At 42.2% G+C, this 19,376-nt stretch overlaps 1 protein-coding gene across 1 annotated transcript in view; it reads left to right on the top strand.

Moving 5' to 3' along the window:
* Positions 1–19,160, top strand: part of LOC118329519 (leucine zipper putative tumor suppressor 2 homolog) — a 21,671-nt gene extending 2,511 nt beyond the window's left edge. Inside the window, exons 2-8 of the mRNA XM_035663736.1 lie at positions 11,118–11,771; positions 13,029–13,691; positions 13,839–13,961; positions 14,170–14,316; positions 14,650–15,159; positions 15,697–15,801; positions 15,936–19,160. Of these exons, the coding sequence (XP_035519629.1) occupies positions 11,151–11,771; positions 13,029–13,691; positions 13,839–13,961; positions 14,170–14,316; positions 14,650–15,159; positions 15,697–15,801; positions 15,936–16,118 (2,352 nt within the window). The 5' untranslated portion in view covers positions 11,118–11,150 and the 3' untranslated portion in view covers positions 16,119–19,160. The remainder of the gene's footprint in view (positions 1–11,117; positions 11,772–13,028; positions 13,692–13,838; positions 13,962–14,169; positions 14,317–14,649; positions 15,160–15,696; positions 15,802–15,935) is intronic.
* The last annotated feature ends 216 nt before the right edge of the window (positions 19,161–19,376 follow it).

The following is a 19,376-nucleotide window of genomic DNA, read 5'->3' as shown; positions in this document are numbered from 1 at the left end:
TTCAGCCCTTGAGGAAAGCGTCCACCCTCTGCGACAGTTGCTTTTGGAGGAGGAAGAATAGTGAAAGGAGGAGGAAGGGAGGAGGGAAGGTGTAATTCAATCTGTCTGCACCACATTGCAAGATCATGAGGCAGCCATATATATTTTTATCAGACAATCTAGGCTGCATCTCAGAAGTGTAGACCCTGCCTACAAAAACATGGTTTTTATCCGCAGACTGAAAATAAATCTTTGTGTTTCTTTGATGACGAAGCCACTCTGGCGAGACACAGGCCGCTGTTGTTTCTCTTCTGTTTCCTTACGTCGTGTAATTACAGGACCTCCTCGCTGCGCCCTGGGCCACATATTGTATGTTTCTCCAATCAAGTTTGTATGGCCAGTGATGTGTTCAGCCCAGATATGTTTATAGTCAGGAGCGGCTTATGGGAGGGCCGTCCATTCGCTCAACTCTTTTGTAGCTAGCTGGTCGCGGTTGAGCCGTGTCATGTTTTGGGTTTCGTTTGAAAACACGCTGGAGGGTGAGAAACTGTAATTACCCAGACTGATGTTCTCAACTAAAACACAGTGGCTGCTAACAGGCAGGGGTGTACGAGACGCAAACGTACGTAAATTTAAATCTCAAGGGGGTTGACGTGGGGGGAGCGTGAGAAAGGGTACAGAGATGAGAGGAGGATTGAGGAGAAGATAGGTTACCTCATCATGCCCTCTGATCCAAAACAAATGATGTAAATGTGTGTCACGTGTTGGCCCAGGATTTACATAGTTTCAACCCTTTCCAGCATGTGACTCATGCCTGTGCTGTGTGCGTGTGTGGTGTGGTTTATGATTATTCAAAAGATAGTAAAGTAATAAAAGGAAGTGGAACTTTTGCCTCTCTTTCTCCCTTTAGTTTTTGGATAGCTGCGTTCCATTTTGGATCCAGCTCCAAGATTTTTCGGTAAAAAAAACGTGGATTTGCTTTTTTTCGAACTCCACATACAACACATCTGCTCTTTCAATTCTCTTCATGTATAGTATCTCTTGTCATCTTTCAAAAGAACAAAAACTTGTGTGGACTACAACAACAATTAAACAACTGCCAAAAATGCAGTATTACAGTGAGGCTACTCCAAGACAAGGACGACACAGAGTCGCTTGCTTAAAATGTATCTAACGTCTCATGATTTAGAGTAAGAACTTAAGAAGTTGTGCACATGCATGCAAGAAAAATAGATTATTTTTTAGTTCATACTTGCTAAATGATAAATGTAGGAATTAATATTTCCACTGGTGTTTGGCTTACATTCATGCAGCTGTAGCACAGACCCCCAGGTGGGAAGCAATTAGCTGTGGCAGAATGAATGTTCACATAGCGGCTGACAAACATATGCATTGAAACCCATACACCCTTTCAGCACAAGTAGGAAACAAAACTAGGCAAAAAATTTGGTTAAATTATTCGAAAAAGGATTCCGATTTTGACTTCCCATCCTCAGAGCATATTTCCAGTGATCCACATCGAGTCTAAATGTCATGGCCAGGTATATTATGTAAATTTGCCTCTAGTTTGAGGAAGCAATGGTGAAGTACTGAAGGAGGGAGATCTCTGAGAGAAGAGGAGAGAGAGAGAGAGAGAGAGAGACAGAAACACAGGAAGACCGAGAGACAGCGAGAGATTAGAAGTCGGCCTGGCTTCTATTCAGTTTGCTGAATGAGTGTTTTCCACGTCAGTCTGTCCCCCCTCCATCTTTCTTTTTTTTCTGTTTACAGCGGCACGGACAGTATGTCTGAATATGTCTGCACATGTGCTTCTTTGCCATGTCAGATATTTTCTCAGATGAGTGGAAGTGAATTATACATCGAGGCTGGCACAGTTAAACTGAGGCGTCGCTGCTTATGTAATAGCTTCTGTGGAACTCATTTGCCTGGCTTTATTTAGTAGCTCTGATCGTGTGTGTGTGTGTTATATTCTGCTTCAGCGACGATCAGGGTTTTTTTTTTTACACGAAAGCTGTGACACCTTTGCTGAGCCATTTCAGATATCGTGGCCTACTTTTCCTCACTGAAGCCTGGTAAACCGCTCTGCTACAATCGAGGCTCCTGTCACTGCCCCCTCCCTCGCTCACCCTCACATTATAGGTCACATTGTCAGTCAAAGTGTTGTTGCTTTCAGTGTGAGATAACAGCCTCCTTCTCTTTGCTCTCTGCCCTCAGTTAAACTGAAACAATGGCCCTCCACTGTTCATACAGCCAAAGCAGCAGGGGGGGGAGGAAGGGAAGTTTAGGAGGGAAAACTTTACTCTTCTCTCCACATTTAGGACAATGAGAAGTCAGAACAGCCTGAGCACCTGGATTTTCCAGAATATACTCCAGTAAACATCAAAGCTAAAGACAAAATGACCTGCTCATGCACTTATAAGAGGTTGTAGTTGCCCCCAAGTATTGTATTAAGTCCATGTTAAAGAGTTAATGCTGAACTGGTCATTGATCCTGACAAACAGTAGTCCACTGGCCAGACTAATCCCTGTGTCTCTACCACCGACATTCTTGGTATTTCCAGTGTCTGCGGATCTGACCACTGACCGCCGCTGGATAACTGTCAGTGGCTGGAAAATCTCCTGGAAAATCCAACATTTGGAACGGATGAGGAATGTCAGCCAGATCGTCCCCCTTTTCACATACTATTACCTCTATTTCCTCCTATGCCAGCTGACTGTAAACCAGCACTCTTCAGCTCCAGTACTGTTTAGTGCTGGATATGGAAACTCAACACTTTTTGGTGCTAACTGAAATCCGTCCACAGCACCCAGTATCAAAAACTGTCAAGTAGTGAAAGACTGGTCAGATTCATAATCTTATTTACTCATTATGTATTATTTGATCAGGCGGTTTCTGATCACCAGGTGGTTGCCAAACAACCAGGAAGTCACTGCTCTCAGAAATAGTCCACACACAACCCCCGAAAAAAATCATACAAAATATAACGTATTAATTAGTGAGCTTTTGAGATGCTGGTAGATGTATTTAATAACATTTAACAGAGCAAGACTGTTTCCAGTATTTATGCTAAGCTAAGTTAACCGGCTGCTGGCTGTAGCGCCATATTTAGCATAGCCTACTCCCCAAAATGCTGATCTATGGTTCTGGCTTCTTAATAATAAAGCTGATGAATCTGTGAAGACTGCAGCATGAATGAACTGAAGACAGACAGAGAGAATCGTATTTAAAAATACAGTCGCAATGTGATAGGCTAACGATGCAGGTATGTCCCTTTGCCATTGGATTGATGAGAACAGCTGATGAGAACAGCTGATATCAACAGCCCCCCAATAGCGACAGTAAAGAAATAAAGCGTGAGCATATGTGAGGAGTGAATGCAGGATGGAAAGACAAATTTACTACAGGCCTATATGCAAAAGAATAGTATTCCTGACTGAACTTTTGCTATAGCTTAGTTTCACAAAGGGAGGTTTCAGTGACCACCTAGAGATCCTAAACTTCTGGACTGGACTTTGGGATGAGTACTTGACTACTTGAACCTCCTTTTATTTGTCACTGGTTGCTGTAGTTTAATTATGAGGGATTGTTATTGCAAATTTGGTATGTTATTGGCACTAGTATCAAAAAATGTCAGATGATTCCCAGCCCTGGTTTTTCTCAAGACAAAAGAGTGGCATTCAGATGACAGTTTTATTTGTAATGTATACAGTAGTTAAGTACATACAACATTGCAAAGCTTGACATGGACATGCTTTGTCTTATGGTAAAGATTTTACGTTTGCAAAATGTGCATGCAACCTCAGCCGATGGTCTCTGTGGAGGAACTACCAGGACTCATAAATAGAACTACACATTGTAAAAGTAACACACTGGACTCATAAATAAGTATGTGATTGACAGTCTGTGTCCCCAAATGACCATAGTGTTTTCACAGGGCTATGTAGCTACTTTCATGTCATTCAGTTTCAAGAGATTGCTGGCTGCTCTCTCTCTCAACCCCCACAGGGAGTTTCTCGGCCATTATATGTGTGTGATTGAGAAAAAGAAAAAAATGTAGGCTTCGGTCACCCAGCTCTCTAGCAGTCTCTCAGGTCTGAATTGAGGCCAGATGCTTTGAGATGCTAAAGAGCCAACCTGTCCACTGTCAGACTATCAGACTGTCAGACGCACACACAAAACTCACTCTCTCATTCACCCATTCACTCACTCTTTCTCTTTCTTCCTTCCTTCCTTTTCCCCGCTCCCCTTGTCTCTCTATCTAATTTCACCCCGTGCATGAAAAATGTGGGCCTCCGCTGCCTGCCGTTGCAACGCTTCCAAACAGAGGGAGAAGCGAAAGTCTGAAACAGCAACAAGTTGGTTGTAAAAGGGGAAAAGAAAAAAATGTGCGTGTGGGAGGACCTGTTGCCAATTATTCCTGCACAGACTCACTTTTTAGAAAGCTTATTACTCCTTTTGTGTCACCACAGAAACCTGGTCTCATAAAGTCAGAGCTCTGCAGCAGCCCGGACGCAAGAACTCACTACTTTTGTTAAGCTACAATGTCAACCATGTTACTTTGCCAAAGAGGACAATATCTCTTCTATCGTTTGTGTGAAAAGAGACTTGGCACTGAGGCGATGGGTTAATGAGGACTGAGTAGGTTTGCATGCATTCAGCAATCTCAATCACACTGCGAGTCTTAAAGGCCAAGCCATGTGGGGGAAGGTGACAGTGAGCGACCACTCAGACAGACAGTCATTGTGTTGGAATGGAGGCATATTATAACCTCAGGTCTTCTGGCAAAACATTAAAAGACTCTCATTTTACAGTGAAGTCGGCTGACTTCACTCCAATACCATTTTCTTGCCTTGTTTGAAGTTTTATTGTTAGAGTTTCAGTGAGTAGATGCGTGACAAATAAATGGGAGAGTAGATTAGGTGTGGACTGATTGCCTTGCTGAGGTTTTGTGTGTGTCAGTGTGTTGCTGCCTTGTCTGTACTTGTGGATTCTCTTTTGTTAGCAAGGATTATTGTGACTCACCTAGTTCATTTTCTCTCTACCTCAGCCTCTCTGTCTGTCTGTCTGTCTGTCTTTCCCACAATCTCCATCCACTGGGATCACTGGTCTCGAGATTAATCAAGGCCACCCAAGCTCTGTATACCTAAGTGGAATATTTCTGCTGGTCTGAACAAGCTCTCAACTTCACCACGTCTTTTAATATCTTGCTTTATTTTGAAAACTCAGTGTTTGGCTACCCCTCACTACTGTTTTTCAGTGAAACTCTACTCACTGCAGTGACCACCCATTAAACAAATGCTCACAAAGGCATTTTTTATGAATGGTTCATATTATCGCTTGCATGCTGATACTTTTGCCCTCGTCCATACAGTGCCTTCTCTGATCTGACAATTTTATACTTTCCACCTGTTGCTCTTGTCGTCACACTGGATTTGCCTTTGTTTAGTCACGCTGTGGTGTTGCTGTTAAGGAAGGCGTAGATGAAAATCTAGCTGCATAGACCAGTGAGCAGGGAGTCGTAGGAAAGGGGGGATGGAAAAGAAACAAGTGACAGGAGAGCAATGGAGCAATAATCCAGCACAGGAAGCAAGGAAGAGAGGAAAGGGATGTGGGTGAAAATAGTTAGGAACAGGAAAAAAGGATGAAAGTGGAGGAAGGAGGTGGCAGACCCTGAAAACATTGCAATTTGTCAGGAAGATGTCACCTTTCCCAATGGTTAAAGCAGCACAGCTAATGTTGCTCCTTGTCTGCTGGATGTGTAAATACGGTTTAGCATATCAACTTTATAACATGATAATATATAATATGACATAATAATATGTCAATGTTGTGTGCTAAAAAATAAATGAATGCAGGTTTAACAAATTTAAAGAAAATTGAGAGTAATCCTTTTTTTACATTCTTACTCATCATTCATTGTGTAAGAATTATGGTTTCAGCCTCTTAGCTTTCCTTTTCTTTACTGTTTAGATAAACATTGTAAATAGAGCACCGTTGGGTATTTTAAGTTGTCTTATCTGGCTCTGGGAGCTTGTGATGAGCATTTATTATATATTATTGACGATTACAGCATTGAATCTAAAAATACTTTATAGCATAGTTGATCAGAATGTCATCAAATGCAGCCCTATAATGTTTTGTAACTAATGTATGGATACATAATGGTTTACATTTACCATGATTAAGAAATATGCTGCTATAGAGAAATGCTAATCCTGCTGCTACAAAGAGTGACAACATGCGCCCATGACCTCTCTGGTTTTACACGACAGAGGACGCTAAAGCTTGATTTGTTTTCACAGTGATAGCTCACATCAACTGAAACTCCTGGAAATGTCACTTTAGCCAAAAGGCCACAGTTCAGGTTTCAACTGCCTTTTTTTGTCTCTTATCCTTACATCTGAAAGAGGCAGACGTGGAAAGGAGATGATAAAGTAGAGAAAAGAAAACTGACACAAGTAATGTGTTTGGCGCTCAGCAGTAGAAGAGATGGATTAGATAGGAAATGATGTCTGCCTTCACATTTGATTTTCCTACTAGGAGATCTTAAGGTGCTCAGACCTCTGTGTCTGTCTGCTGGCCAAATAATCACCAAACAGGATTATAGATGCCCAGTGTTCCCAAGAACTCAGGCCTCTTTGGAGCCTCTCTTTGGACAACCTGGTATTGGAATTCCCCTAAACCCCCCAACCATCGCCCCCACCCAGCCCGCCTTTGTGTTCTCACCCCTAAACCCACTTCTTTTTCTTCTGCCTTACTTTTGCTTTTCTAACTCTGTCCTGAGCCCAGCAGAGTCTCCGGAACAGCTCAGAGGTTGCGTGTGATTTCAAAGGGTGATCTGCTGCTGCAGAATAATGGGCTTCCTCTCCTGGGTAATACAGCCGTTATTAACAGACTTATCATAACGGGATTATTTCCCCGCCACAGACCCCACTTCTGGATCTTGTTAGAGGGCTACCTGGGAACCTCTTTCTTCTGTCAGTCCTGCTCTTACTCATCCTGGGCCAGTTGGTGGCATGTGGAGGGGTAAAACTCTAAAAACCACTTGGTGTATTTACAGTTCCTGTCAGAAGCAGTGAGGCTGCCTTAAAGCTATTCAGCATCATTTAATAGTGTGAGTGTCAGGAAGTGGTGTAAAGTGCCCCCAGGTTGACCTCATAATAGCTGCCTGCAACACTATTGGAGTTTATTTTTTAACATCGAATCAAATGCCTTGCTGTGAGAAACGCCTCATGAAAGACTATCAGAATGATTTGAGGCACTTGAGATGTTTTCTATTTTTAGTGACGATGACTGTTTTTTTCTCTGCCTGTCTTGTGCTACTGACAGCAGAAGAGGATGCATGTAATGAGGAAGGTGGAGGAAGCGGTGAGGGCAGATGGAGGAATGGTAAAAGTATTTTTTACTTTGTCAGAGGAATGCAGCAAAGAAGGGGAGGAGAGGAGGGCTTCAATAACTTTAAGAAACAACCAGTGAGCAACATCAGAGGGAGAAATTAGCTTTTGGGATTTGTTGCCCGAGTAGCCAGAACAAAACCAGACGTTTGGAGGTCACAGGCGTGGGAGGGCAGAATCAGACCAGCTCCCCTCCACTCATCAGGGGGTCACAGGGTTAGGTCTTGGTGGGGGTCACAGTTGACGGTCTCAGAGGGTTGTTAATTCTATTATCCCTGCCTGAGAGGTCCTTGTCAGGGCTGAGAGTGAAGAAGAGGAGGGGACGGCTGGATAAAAGGTGAAAGGAGGTTGTGAGGCCTGATTATTTTGGCATGAGAAGTGATCACATACCACACATATCTTTATCTCCTTGACTCATGTGTACTCATAATGTCTGTCTCCTTTTTTTTAAACTCCCCCTCAATCCCTGTCACGCACTCACTGACATGCTCACAGTTTAGTCAATGCAGAGTCAACTGGCAGGAATTGAACCGCCCGGCTGACTGATCATCAAGTAATTAGACCAAACCTATATGTATTTTCCTCAGTTCCCATGTAGTGCTAGATAATATAACCCAAAACCACCTTAAATGATACATAATTAGTTTTTTGTAAATCAGCCATACGGGATATATCATTTCTCTGGCTTACTTTGGTTTATTTGATTATCACAGTATGACCACTTTCTGGACTTTTGGACTGGACCATTGTTGGCCTCTTCACCTTTTAAACTCTCCACACTCTACTGAACTTCTCTCTCACTCTCCTTTTTCATTCTTCGAACACTACTACAAACAACTTCTGCCACTAGCTTTATCACTATTTGTACAATCCGTCTGCCCTCTATGCTATTGTGGCCTTTTGGAACAGGTGTAAACAGCCTGTGGTCAAATGACACAGTGTACAAACTAGTTAGATTCAAGCATACCCCAGGGGGCCATTTTGGACGACTGACGGTTCGACAGCCTTATTTGGAGCTTACTGAACATACTGAGGCCCCTAGGCTGCCAGAACAGAAGCTGTTGTTTTGCAATATTGTGCTGTACTTAAATGTTTGTTTGTGAATGTGAAAGAGTTTGCAGCACACATATTATAGAGGGATCTGGCAATAAACTGCAATCTGATTTAATCGTTTTGTAGAACAAAAGAAAAACCTCTTTGTTCATCATCTCTCTATCACTCCACTGCCTTTATTGGCATTCTTTCCAAAGCTTTTTTTTTTATTCAGGGCTGACTTGAATGATGTGTACTCTGTTTATGCATTCTTTTTTTTGTGTGTGTGTGTGTGTGTGTGTGTGTGGATGTTCATGTACGTGCACGCCGCTGTGTGTGTCTGTATGATTGTGTTAGCCCTGGCAGACTGTGTGCAGCCATAGCTGGCGAGGATTATTTCACTTGGCCAGACGGATTTCGGCTTGGCACGGCAGGCTGAGGATATGTGTCCCCTCTCTGTCACCCCAGGCAACTAACACTGATAATACTATCTGCAAATGGAAGACTTAATCTGCTGCCACTTATTGTGTTAATAATATGTATCCATGTTTCTCATCCTAAAAATAGCGCTGTGACCAAGTGAGGCTATTATTCATTTCTTCAAAGGTCTTTTGATAGGCATTTGTGCATTGTGATCATGAAACAGCAAAGTGAGTGGTTTTCAAACCCTTTTAGAAGTAATACATAGATGACGGCTAACCAGGTTCAGACAGGGACATCCAGGAAAATCACAGAGCAGCTGCAGATGGTGATGACCGTGACTCATTCTGTCTCCCGCTGTCTGTTTCATCCCCAGTCTTTACTAAATCCATCCTCTTTTTTTCTCTTCCTGCTCTGCTAATGACATTGACAATTAGCAGTGGCGTCACCAGAGATACAGAGTGTATTTAATGAGGGATCAGCTTTTGGGGGGGGTCTGAGGATGGGTTCCCCCAGGAGAAATGTTTCAAATAAACAGCTGTAAAGTGGCTGTAGCTAATGAGTTTTGCGAGTGGCAACAGGCCTGAAATCAATAGTTAATTTGGCTTCATTGTTGCAAAGAAGATTGTTTTTAATTGTAATAATTTTGTATTCAAAGCTAATCTGTCACATTTTAATAATGAAAATATTACAAAGTTTTCAGTCATTTTAATATGAACAATTTAAAGATAATCATGAATGATTAGCCCTTTAATTCAAAGCTGAGAGCAAAGCAATTTACCACATAATGAGTCTCATTCACAAGGTTTTAACATATGGTTGAGATGCTAAGTACAAATCACATTAGTGACTGCAAGAACAGTTGCAGTTGTTTAGTTAATGCATTTTACATCTGTAGTAGGGAAAGTATAGGTGTAAAATAATACAATTATAAATGGCTGAATTCCATTTAGGTTCAGTTTTAAGGTCCTGGTATTCTGTATACTGGCTCACTGTCCAGAGTTATTATAGTTTAGTATTTTTGTTGAGCTTCTGTGTTTAGTTCATTTTTTTGTTTGTTTGTTTGTTTTAGTTTAGTTTTTATTGTTTCAGATGTTTAATTTTATTTTTTTTGTTTCAGATGTTTACTTTTTGTTTTTTTTGTTTCAGTATTGCTTATTACTACTATTAGTTTTAGTTGTTTGTATTTAAATATTATTTATCGTTTCGTTTTATTAGCGATTTTGAAACCAACTACAGGTCTTCTACAGGCTACACATTTTACCTGAAAACCTATTTTGTACGTAAAGTAACGTATTGAGGAAATAAATTCCAAACTATCAAGCAAGAAATGAACGATAAAACAATAAAAACTACTTACTGTTTATTGCATGTTGTTACTACTTAGTTGAGACTTAATTTAGAGGCAGCAGACATTTTGACTTTTCATAGAGGAAACGTACAGGTGTTACTGATAACGTTAACGATGGCCTGTTTCATTCAAGTGTAGCAGTGGGGTCCTGAAACTGGGACACATAGATGGAATCCAGCCATCATTAACATTATTAGTTACACCTGTGTTTGATGAGTCAAACTGTCCACTCTTATACAGATCTACTGAAGTTACTGTCCTTATAAGCTGTATCCCTCTCTGGAAATGTATGGGAAAAATAAATTCAGTAAACTCAAATCAAAATCTTAACTCAGTAAAACCAGCTGCTGGTCGATAATAGTTTTGAATTTAAACACTTTCTTTTTTTGTGTCTTAAACTGTATGAACATTTCTGTACTTAGAAAAATCAATGAGAAAGCCCAGTTTATCACCTTCAGTACAATCTAGCCCTCGGTGTTGCTACACTGTGGTAAAATAGTTTAAAGATATTTTACTTGTCAGTTTTTATCACATCATCTCTTTATCTTTATGTGTGTCTGTGCAGACACGATCCACTCTGCTGTGGCTGAGTTTCACAGGTTTCTCCACAGCACAACTCTGTGCAGCAGTCTTTGCTGGGTCCTAGTGCCAGCCTTTTTTGTGTATGCTTTGATTCCTGAGTCTACGTAAAATGTTTGCATTATAAATCAGTCAAAAAAAGAAGAAGAAATAATTTGGGTGAGCTATATAAAGTCTTCGCGGGGCTAAAGGGCCATAATCTTGTTTGTGACGTCATTAAGAGGTATAATATCTCATTAATATTGAATTTAAAAACTTGTATGCATGGATATAACTCTCCAACAGAGCATGTGTAATATTCACATCTGTTGCATGTAGAGTATGAATTAAAAATGTTGTCCTTATTTCCTCTCTCCCATCAGAGTGTGTGGTGTGTCTGACGCCGTCAGGGTGCCATGGCTCTGGTTCAGGCACTACCTGTGACCGTGACTGACCACCCCAATCCAGGTCTTGACGTCCAGCAGTGCAGGCCGCTGTCATCCCACTCCCCCTCAGGCCCGTGCCCTGGCCCCTGTGGGCCCTGCAGCTCTGGGACAACCATGGGTTCTGTCAGCAGTCTCATATCAGGCCGGACGTACCAGGAGAGGCACTGCCGGGCCGGCAGTGAATTCACAACCAAGTCACGCCGCTCCACGCCAGCTACCAGCTGCTTCCGGCTCCAGGATAACACCCTACGTAGCGGCAGCTCCCTGGAGCAGCTGCTGGTTATCAGCAACCAAACACATCCTCAGGCCCAAGTTCTGCCTCCACCACTGCCCACCAAGAAGCAGCCCCGGCCTGGTAACTCCGCTGGGGCAGGCGGCGGAACGGTTGCTGGAGCAGTAGGTGGTTGCACTAATGGGAACTTTGGGCATGTGAGTGATGAGGTGGTGATTGGAGACTGGAATGACAACCTGGTGCTGGCAGCTACAAGCCCCTGCAGTGACTCGGAGGACCAAAGGGACAACAGGACTCTGAACGGCAACATTGGAGGGCCTCCTCCAAAACTCATTCCAGTGTCGGGACAGTTAGAGAAGGTAAGAATACTCCTCTTAGATGGCTAAATGGACCAGGCTGATATACTTAACTGCAGATAAATCGTAACGGTGTTGGCCAATAACTAACAAGAACCTGCTGTATAGAAATGCCAAACTACTATCTCTTTACTTTTTTTAAACTACTGAATATTGATATCAGCATCTGCTTCAGAAATCCATCAGTCGGCTACAACAGATTGCGCTATATTTACACTGATAACTGCAAGAGCTCAACCAATTCATTGACATGGCCAATATTATTGTCTGTAACAAGAAACTACAGTAAATTAATGCCAAACATCTTAACTCAAGGTCAACTTACAAGCTTTTTACAGAACTTTCAACCACAGTCTTTTAAGCAAAACTCCCTTCATTGATAAAGTATGTGAGGTATTTGTATGCATTTACATATATCTTTGGCAGTGGGGTTGAATAGAAAGTAGAAACACTTCCTTACTGGAAGTGTTTAAGTGCCTTTCACCATGACACTGAATCCTTACCAGCTCTATAAGTGCAGTTGGGTAGCTGACCGTGACCTGTGATCTGAAGACATTTACAGTAAAATGTCTTCTCTGACTAAAGCTTAATATTACACATTGGAACATTAAATATCTTAGCAAGGAATTTTTTTTTTCTGCTCTCACTAGAATATACGCTGCACTCATGAGCATTTCTGCAACATGTGCCGACATGTTTTACAGCAAATTGCCTCAGTTGTCTAATTGGCTATTTATTTCCATCGATCCAGAGGGAAGCTTAATCACTGGCCTCACAGGCTCAGATGGATCATTCGACAGCTACTCACCTTGCATACACATCATGATCAATGTCGGAGCTCACTTACAATCAGTGACGCATTTAGTGAACCCTGAGGAAGATCGTTAAGAAAAATGCTTACAGAACACGCAAGGAGCTTTCACCCCCTCTGTCTTTGTCTCCTCTCTTTCTCCACTCTTCTCCCACCCTCTTTGTTTCTCTGCCCTTTAATCAGATTTTCTTTGTCCTCTGCTCTTTCACTTTCTCCCTCTGTTGCTGTCTCTCTTTCTTAGATGTTAGGAAAATCATTAAGAAAATTGCCTAATGAAGCCCATGAATATCAATTAAACCAAATTAAACTAATCAGAGCCTGGAGGGATGACCTGCCAGCATATCACTCACCCCACTCTAATGAGTTTTATTCAGCCGTTGCTAATTAGCACTGCTTAGCTTTTATCAATCACTAATACTGTTTTTTTTTAAATAATTTTGTACTTTCAGAACATGGAGAAAGTGCTGATCCGTCCTACAGCGTTCAAACCTGTCATTCCCAAGAATCGTCACTCTGTGCAGTACTTGTCACCACGGCCAGGGGGCAGCAGTCTGTCAGAGAGCCAGGCCAGCCTCAACCTCCTGCTGCCCCTCGGTGGATCCAACAGTGCCAGCGGTACGAGTGGCATCGGAGGTAGCGGCAGTTCCAGCTCTGAAGGGAAGCGCAACTCCTACAGCGGAGGCCGCAATGCTCGGAGCAGCCAATCCTGCTCCATGTCTGATTCAGGGAGGAACTCCCTCTCCAGCCTCCCTACTCACAGCAGCACAGGCTACAGTCTGGCCCCCAGTGAGGGCTCCAGCTCCGGGTCTGGCTCCGGGGGCCAGCTGGAGCCCGTAACAGGCCTGGGCCGAAACACTTCAGGTGGAAGTGGGAGCCATGGTCACACTAACTCAGACAGTGGACGTTCCTCATCCAGCAAGAGCACTGGCTCAGGGTCGCTAAGTGGGCGCGGGCAGCCCTTGTCAGACAGCGGGTCCTGTGGCCACTCGCCACCACCCGTGGAGGGCTACGAGGCGGTAGTGAGGGAGCTGGAGGAGAAGTTGAGAGAACGAGACCAGGAGCTCCAGCAGCTCAGAGAAAATCTGGATGAGAATGAAGCTGCCATTTGCCAGGTGGGACATAAAGACACTCACCACTCACAACGCTGACCAAAGCAGTGTTGTGAGGCTGGTGAAACACTACATAAGTAACTTGATATGATGTTAGCACAGATCAAACACTAACCTCTGACCTCTTAACCATGTATTTTGCTCTGAAAGGTGTATGAGGAGAAGCAGCGTCGCTGTGAAAGAGAGATGGAGGAGCTGAGACAGAGCTGTGCATCAAAGATGAAACAGGCCTCTCAGAAGGCCCAGAGGGCACAGCAGGTGCTACAGTTACAGGTATGCTAAATATTTCAAAACTTTTAAAAACAGTCACACAACAATTGGCTGATCTATTTAAGAAAAAAATCCTAAAATTGTTTGTAGTCAAGAAGAGCAGCTGCTTATTTCACCTTGCATCAGCCATTTCTTGTGACTTATTTTAGATGTACATGTCTATTTCAGTGTGTAAGGCAGTTGTAAAACATGGATCTCTGTATGTTGTCAGGTATTTCAACTGCAGCAAGAGAAAAAGAAGCTGCAGGAGGACTTCTCCTCTCTGCTGCAGGACAGAGAGACGCTGGAAAGGAGGTGTGCTACTATCCAGAGGGAGCAGACCCAGCTGGGACCACGTCTGGAAGAGACAAAGTGGGAGGTGAGTCAGAGTCAGACCCAAAAAAATTGTTAGGTGAACTGCAATCCCTGTTTAAGTCTGGCAGGGTAATTTTGCGGCATCTCCCCACCTCTCTCACTATCTCTTGACTCACTAATAAAAGCGTAAAATCCCCCCAAAGAAAGGTGTTAAGTAGAGGTGACAGTGAGCTTAAATTAACCTCATAAGCTTATAAGCTTGAAAGAATTTGAAGTTTACCTTTAAGGAGCAAGCAGATCCAAAATGTCAGTTTATAATCTGCCGTAAGAAGCAGGTTGTTCTGTATTTTTAGTGTTTCCGCCTCTCCCTCTAACTCGCTTTCTCTTGTCCCTTCAGGTGTGTCAGAAGTCAGGAGAGATCTCCCTCCTGAAGCAGCAGCTGAAGGAGATCCAGTCGGAGCTCAGCCAGAAGGCCGGAGACATTGTGGTCCTGAAGGCCCAGCTGAGGGAAGCCCGTTCTGAACTGCAAGCCAGCCAGGTGCGATCCCAGGAGGCCCAGGCGGCCCTGCGGACGCGATCTCTGGAGCTAGAAGTCTGCGAGAATGAACTCCAGAGGCGCAAGAGTGAAGCGGAGCTGCTCCGAGAGAAACTGGGCCGTTTGGAAGAAGAGTCAGCCCGCCTCCGTGACTCTCTGTCCAATCACAGTGGACACTCTCTACCTGGAAATGCGACTATGAAGGGGCAATGCATGAGCCTCCCCCTCCAACAGGGTAGAGCAGGCAGAGGCGGTCCCAGTCCCTGTGTGTACCGTGACGGAGAGGAGACTCATCTGGTCTGGGGAGGAGAGAGTGATGAAGCCAAGGCACAGAGGCAAAATGCAGAAACAGTGTTGGGACTCAGACAACAGGTACATGTTTTTTCTGCACCTATGCCAGCCATAGGTAATGAAAATGAAACACTACAGTGGTGGATAGTACACATAGTACTCAGTACTGTACTGAAGTACAGTTTTGAGGTACTTGTACATCACTTGAGTATTTCCATGTTATGCTACTTTCACACTTATTATTATTACTATGCAGATTAAACATTTTACAAATAACAATATGATGAGCTTATAAAATATGATGCATTGTTATAGATAAAACTATAAAACAAAATGTAAAGTAGTTAAAAGTGGCTTCACCTTTCAATTACATTAAAATGCTGCTTACGTGTTAATGCATCTCTATTAATAATTGAATAATATAATAATATAACAATCACATAGACACATTTTCTGCATAATAAGCACCTTTAAAATTGAACCTAGAAAGTACATTGTGCTGATAATACTTATGTAAAAAGAAGATTTTCAATGCAGGACTTTTACTTTTACTATTACTTTTAAATACGCTAAACACGTCTGCCACCACTGAAACAGTGCTGTTTGTCTCCATCTCAGGTGGACAGGCTGAAGGCTGAACTAATGTACGAGAGGAGGACTAGTGAGGAGCATCTTTCGCGGTTTGAGGATGAGAGGAGGGTGTGGCAGGAGGAGAAAGAAAAGGTAAAAAAAAGAGGAAGAGAGAGAGAGGAAGATTTAGTTTTGTTTTATTTCATGGTAATCGACTTTCAATCTTGGTCATTTTCCTTCAGTGTCAAATTTGAAACCTAACTGTCACCCTCCCTCCCTCCACTCAGGTAATCCGCTACCAGAAACAGCTGCAGCAGAACTACATCCAGATGTACCGTCGAAACCGGGATCTTGAGCGAGTGATGAGGGAGCTGAGTCTGGAGCTGGAGAACAGGGACATGGAGGACTATGAGGTCCATAGTGGCAGCAACGACATCCACTTTGAGGAAATCACCGCCACTGAGATCTAAAAACACACACACACACACACACTTACACACTTACAGTCACAGTAATATGTGCACAGAAACAAGGATACTCACAAAAGAGGATGTAAACCAAACATTGAACTCCAGGACAAATACTGCACTATCTTCAACATGGCTTTATCAAGACCACTGAGCGAGCACTCACCACTTGTCACTGTCAAAAGGGAGATCTCCCAACGGTGCGTTCTTACTTTCTGCGGACAGACATGAAGTCCAATAAATCCTTATGAGGTGTTCCTCCTGGCGCTTTTAATGGGTTTTATTCCACTACAAAGCCAGCACAAAGACTTCTTCCCTTCTGTGGGAACGAAAGCAGTAAAAAAAAAAAAAGTGTTTCTTTCTCAAACCACGTTGAAATCAGGGTATTGAAAATCGTCGGGGAACTTGAAGCAAAAAAAAATGTTACTACGTGCACAGCAATCTGGTCAAAGCGCAGTCACACCTTTCTTGGTAGCACACAAGGTTAAACACCCGGCCACCAGCATGCATGTAATGATGCATCATGACAAACTTCCCATCAAACACCATCACTGCTGGCTGTTAATGACGACCTCGTCAACCCAAACTGGTGCTCATTGGCGACACAAACGACAACCGCCCCCAATAGTCCTCCAAGCAACTGCTAAAGGGAAATTAACACAAAGTATTACGAGATCTGCCGTTTGTACTTTATGGTGTTTTGAGGATCAGCAGTTTGTTTAATTTTACAATTTCTAAAAGGATTTACATATTTCCTCAGCAGTGTGTAGTTAAAAAAGAATGTATTGTGACTGTTATCACTCCAGAGAAATGCAGTATAAATGGTCATCCCCTGAAATCTGCTCACCAAGGGAAACATGGTATAATTTTGCACAACTTTCCTGCTCTCTTTTGTTCTGGATACAGCTGTCTTTCTAGCGAAGAAAATCATCGAACTTAAACAAAACCACTTTGGACATTTGTTTCTAGGTTTGCTTACATGTGGACATCCTATTCTGTCATTTCGCAAACGGCAGAGGACACAGAAACCAAACGATGGAAGGAAATGCTTTATTCGAACGCTGCTCATGTTTTCTAGACCACCAACAGTCATGCTGTTGCGCTCGATCAGTGTTTCACCTCATTTAGACAATGAAGCAAGCTCAGACATAAACATTTACATTTTACAATTATGTAGCACTAGGAAGCAGACCGTAGCATGTGAGATATCACCAGGATGCTGCTGATTCTCCTCTTTCTCTGTCTTTTTCTGTCTTTCTCTCTATGTGTGCTCTCTCTTTCCATCTGTATCTCTGCTTCTTACTCAACTATTTTTATAACAGTGAAAAGCACCTCAGCAGTCGGTATGAGGGAACTAAAAATGGAGCATATTCTTTCAGTGTGGTTGTGACGTCGCTGAGAGATTTAAGCCTGTGTTTGAACTGTAGGCATGCCTATTCAGAGTTTCCGTTTATTCCCCTCCATTCCCATTAGTGCTCTTTATTTAGCTTTTGGCAGCCCAAAGCCAAATAACACTTTTTTCAAGTCTTCCTAGTCTCCCCTAGACTATAATCTTCACTGACTGCTATACAGGTAACAAGACTGGCATGTCTGCATGTCTTTGTTATATGAGATTTCAGAAGAAGCCTGTTCAGATAGCGGTGAGATGAGAATTTGCAGATGCAGTAGCTCCAGCACTGAATGTCCTCAAGGCAGGTCGGCTGTTAAAGCCCTCAATATAAACCGGAGAGGAGCATGTTAACATTTGAAGCTGTGGGTTGCTCTGTTTTCTCACAGTATATGCAGGGCTGTGTATAACACTGAGCATGGCGGGTCTCTACAAAAAAAAAAAAAGTAGTAGGCTGAGAAGTTTTATTTTACAAAGAGTCTATATCAAGGAATAATAGTTAAATGGAAATCTATATAATGGAGGAGATGTTGTATATTTTTTTATATATAGCACCTGAAGATATTTTGTTGTAGTACTGGTATAAGTGTGGGTTTAATATACAAAGTATAAAGACTTCTATATATATATATATATATCTACCACATACCAATATTTCAAATGATGGATCAGTTATAAATGGAGGCGGCAGCATAGACAGAGTGCACCTAATACTGTAATGCATGAAAATATGTTTACATTATATAATCTGTGTGACACAAACATACACTCTAATGACCAAACTTTGCAGCTGATAAAACTGTTGGGAGCTTTTATTCTGGGCTCAGTTTTGACCTGTTGTCTCTCCATTTTGATTGATCTTTCATTTGAGTGTCAGTATCATAATATCACACCGGTTCATCTTCAGTGTTGGGTTTTGTGCACGTCATTCATTTGTAAATGCATGAGACAGGTCATTTTTGAGTGACTTCATCATTAAGTTGAGGTCGGAGCTGATGCAAACCAAGAAAGTGTTATGTTTCCTGTATTTGGAAATCTGTAGAACCCCTTCTGGAAAATATGATCAGTATATTTGATCAGTCTATATTTTGCATGACATTACCACGTCCACTGTGGTTTGACAGGTTTTGTAGAATATTAAAAGTCTGCACTGTGCATAAATTGTTAACGTGTAGCCATGGGAAGCGATTCTGAATGGAACTAGTTGGCTTTGTCCAATGATATTCAATTTGTGGACTAGACTGTTATTTACTCACCACAGATGCAGCACAGGTACAGATTAACCACAAACTGACTCCCTCAGTGATGAGTGCATCCCAGACATCCGTTTATTCTCTCATATCTCAGTTTCATCGTTGCATAACCGTTTTCTGTGTAAATATGTAAAACACTAATAGTATAACAGAGTGACATTGTCTTTTATTTAGACAAAATATCTATTTCAAATGTAGCCACTGTGACTAGACCAAAGCAACGTAACACATTTCTTTTTTTTGTGGCATTTTTCTCATCCTTTTGTGTGCATTTTTTTTATGTTTACTTACGTTGTGTCTTCAGTAATTCAGAAAGTATGTAGTTGTCCATGTATATTTTTATGTGTACATTTCTTGTACAAATGACTGTGTTTTTAATTAAAGAACAAGTTGTCACACCTTAAAGTGTTTATTTAACTGCTTTTTTTAGCTGAAACACATCAAGAGTGAACAAAGTATACCGGCTGGGCATTTATTGCATTAAAGTACTTTGAAATAACTCAAATGCATATCAGTTTCATCTATAAATTTAATTACATGTCTAAATTGAAACATTTCACCTTGAGCTTTTCTAGCACATTAAAACCAATGTTTGGGTAACATTTATCAGTGTTTTCCCCA

The sequence above is a fragment of the Morone saxatilis genome, unplaced genomic scaffold (assembly GCF_004916995.1).
Source record: "Morone saxatilis isolate NCDOM2014 unplaced genomic scaffold, NCSU_SB_2.0 Contig19, whole genome shotgun sequence".
NCBI lineage: Eukaryota > Metazoa > Chordata > Actinopteri > Moronidae > Morone > Morone saxatilis.
The sequence above is the reverse complement of the archived record's forward strand: the minus strand, read 5'-3'. Positions and strand labels throughout refer to the sequence as shown.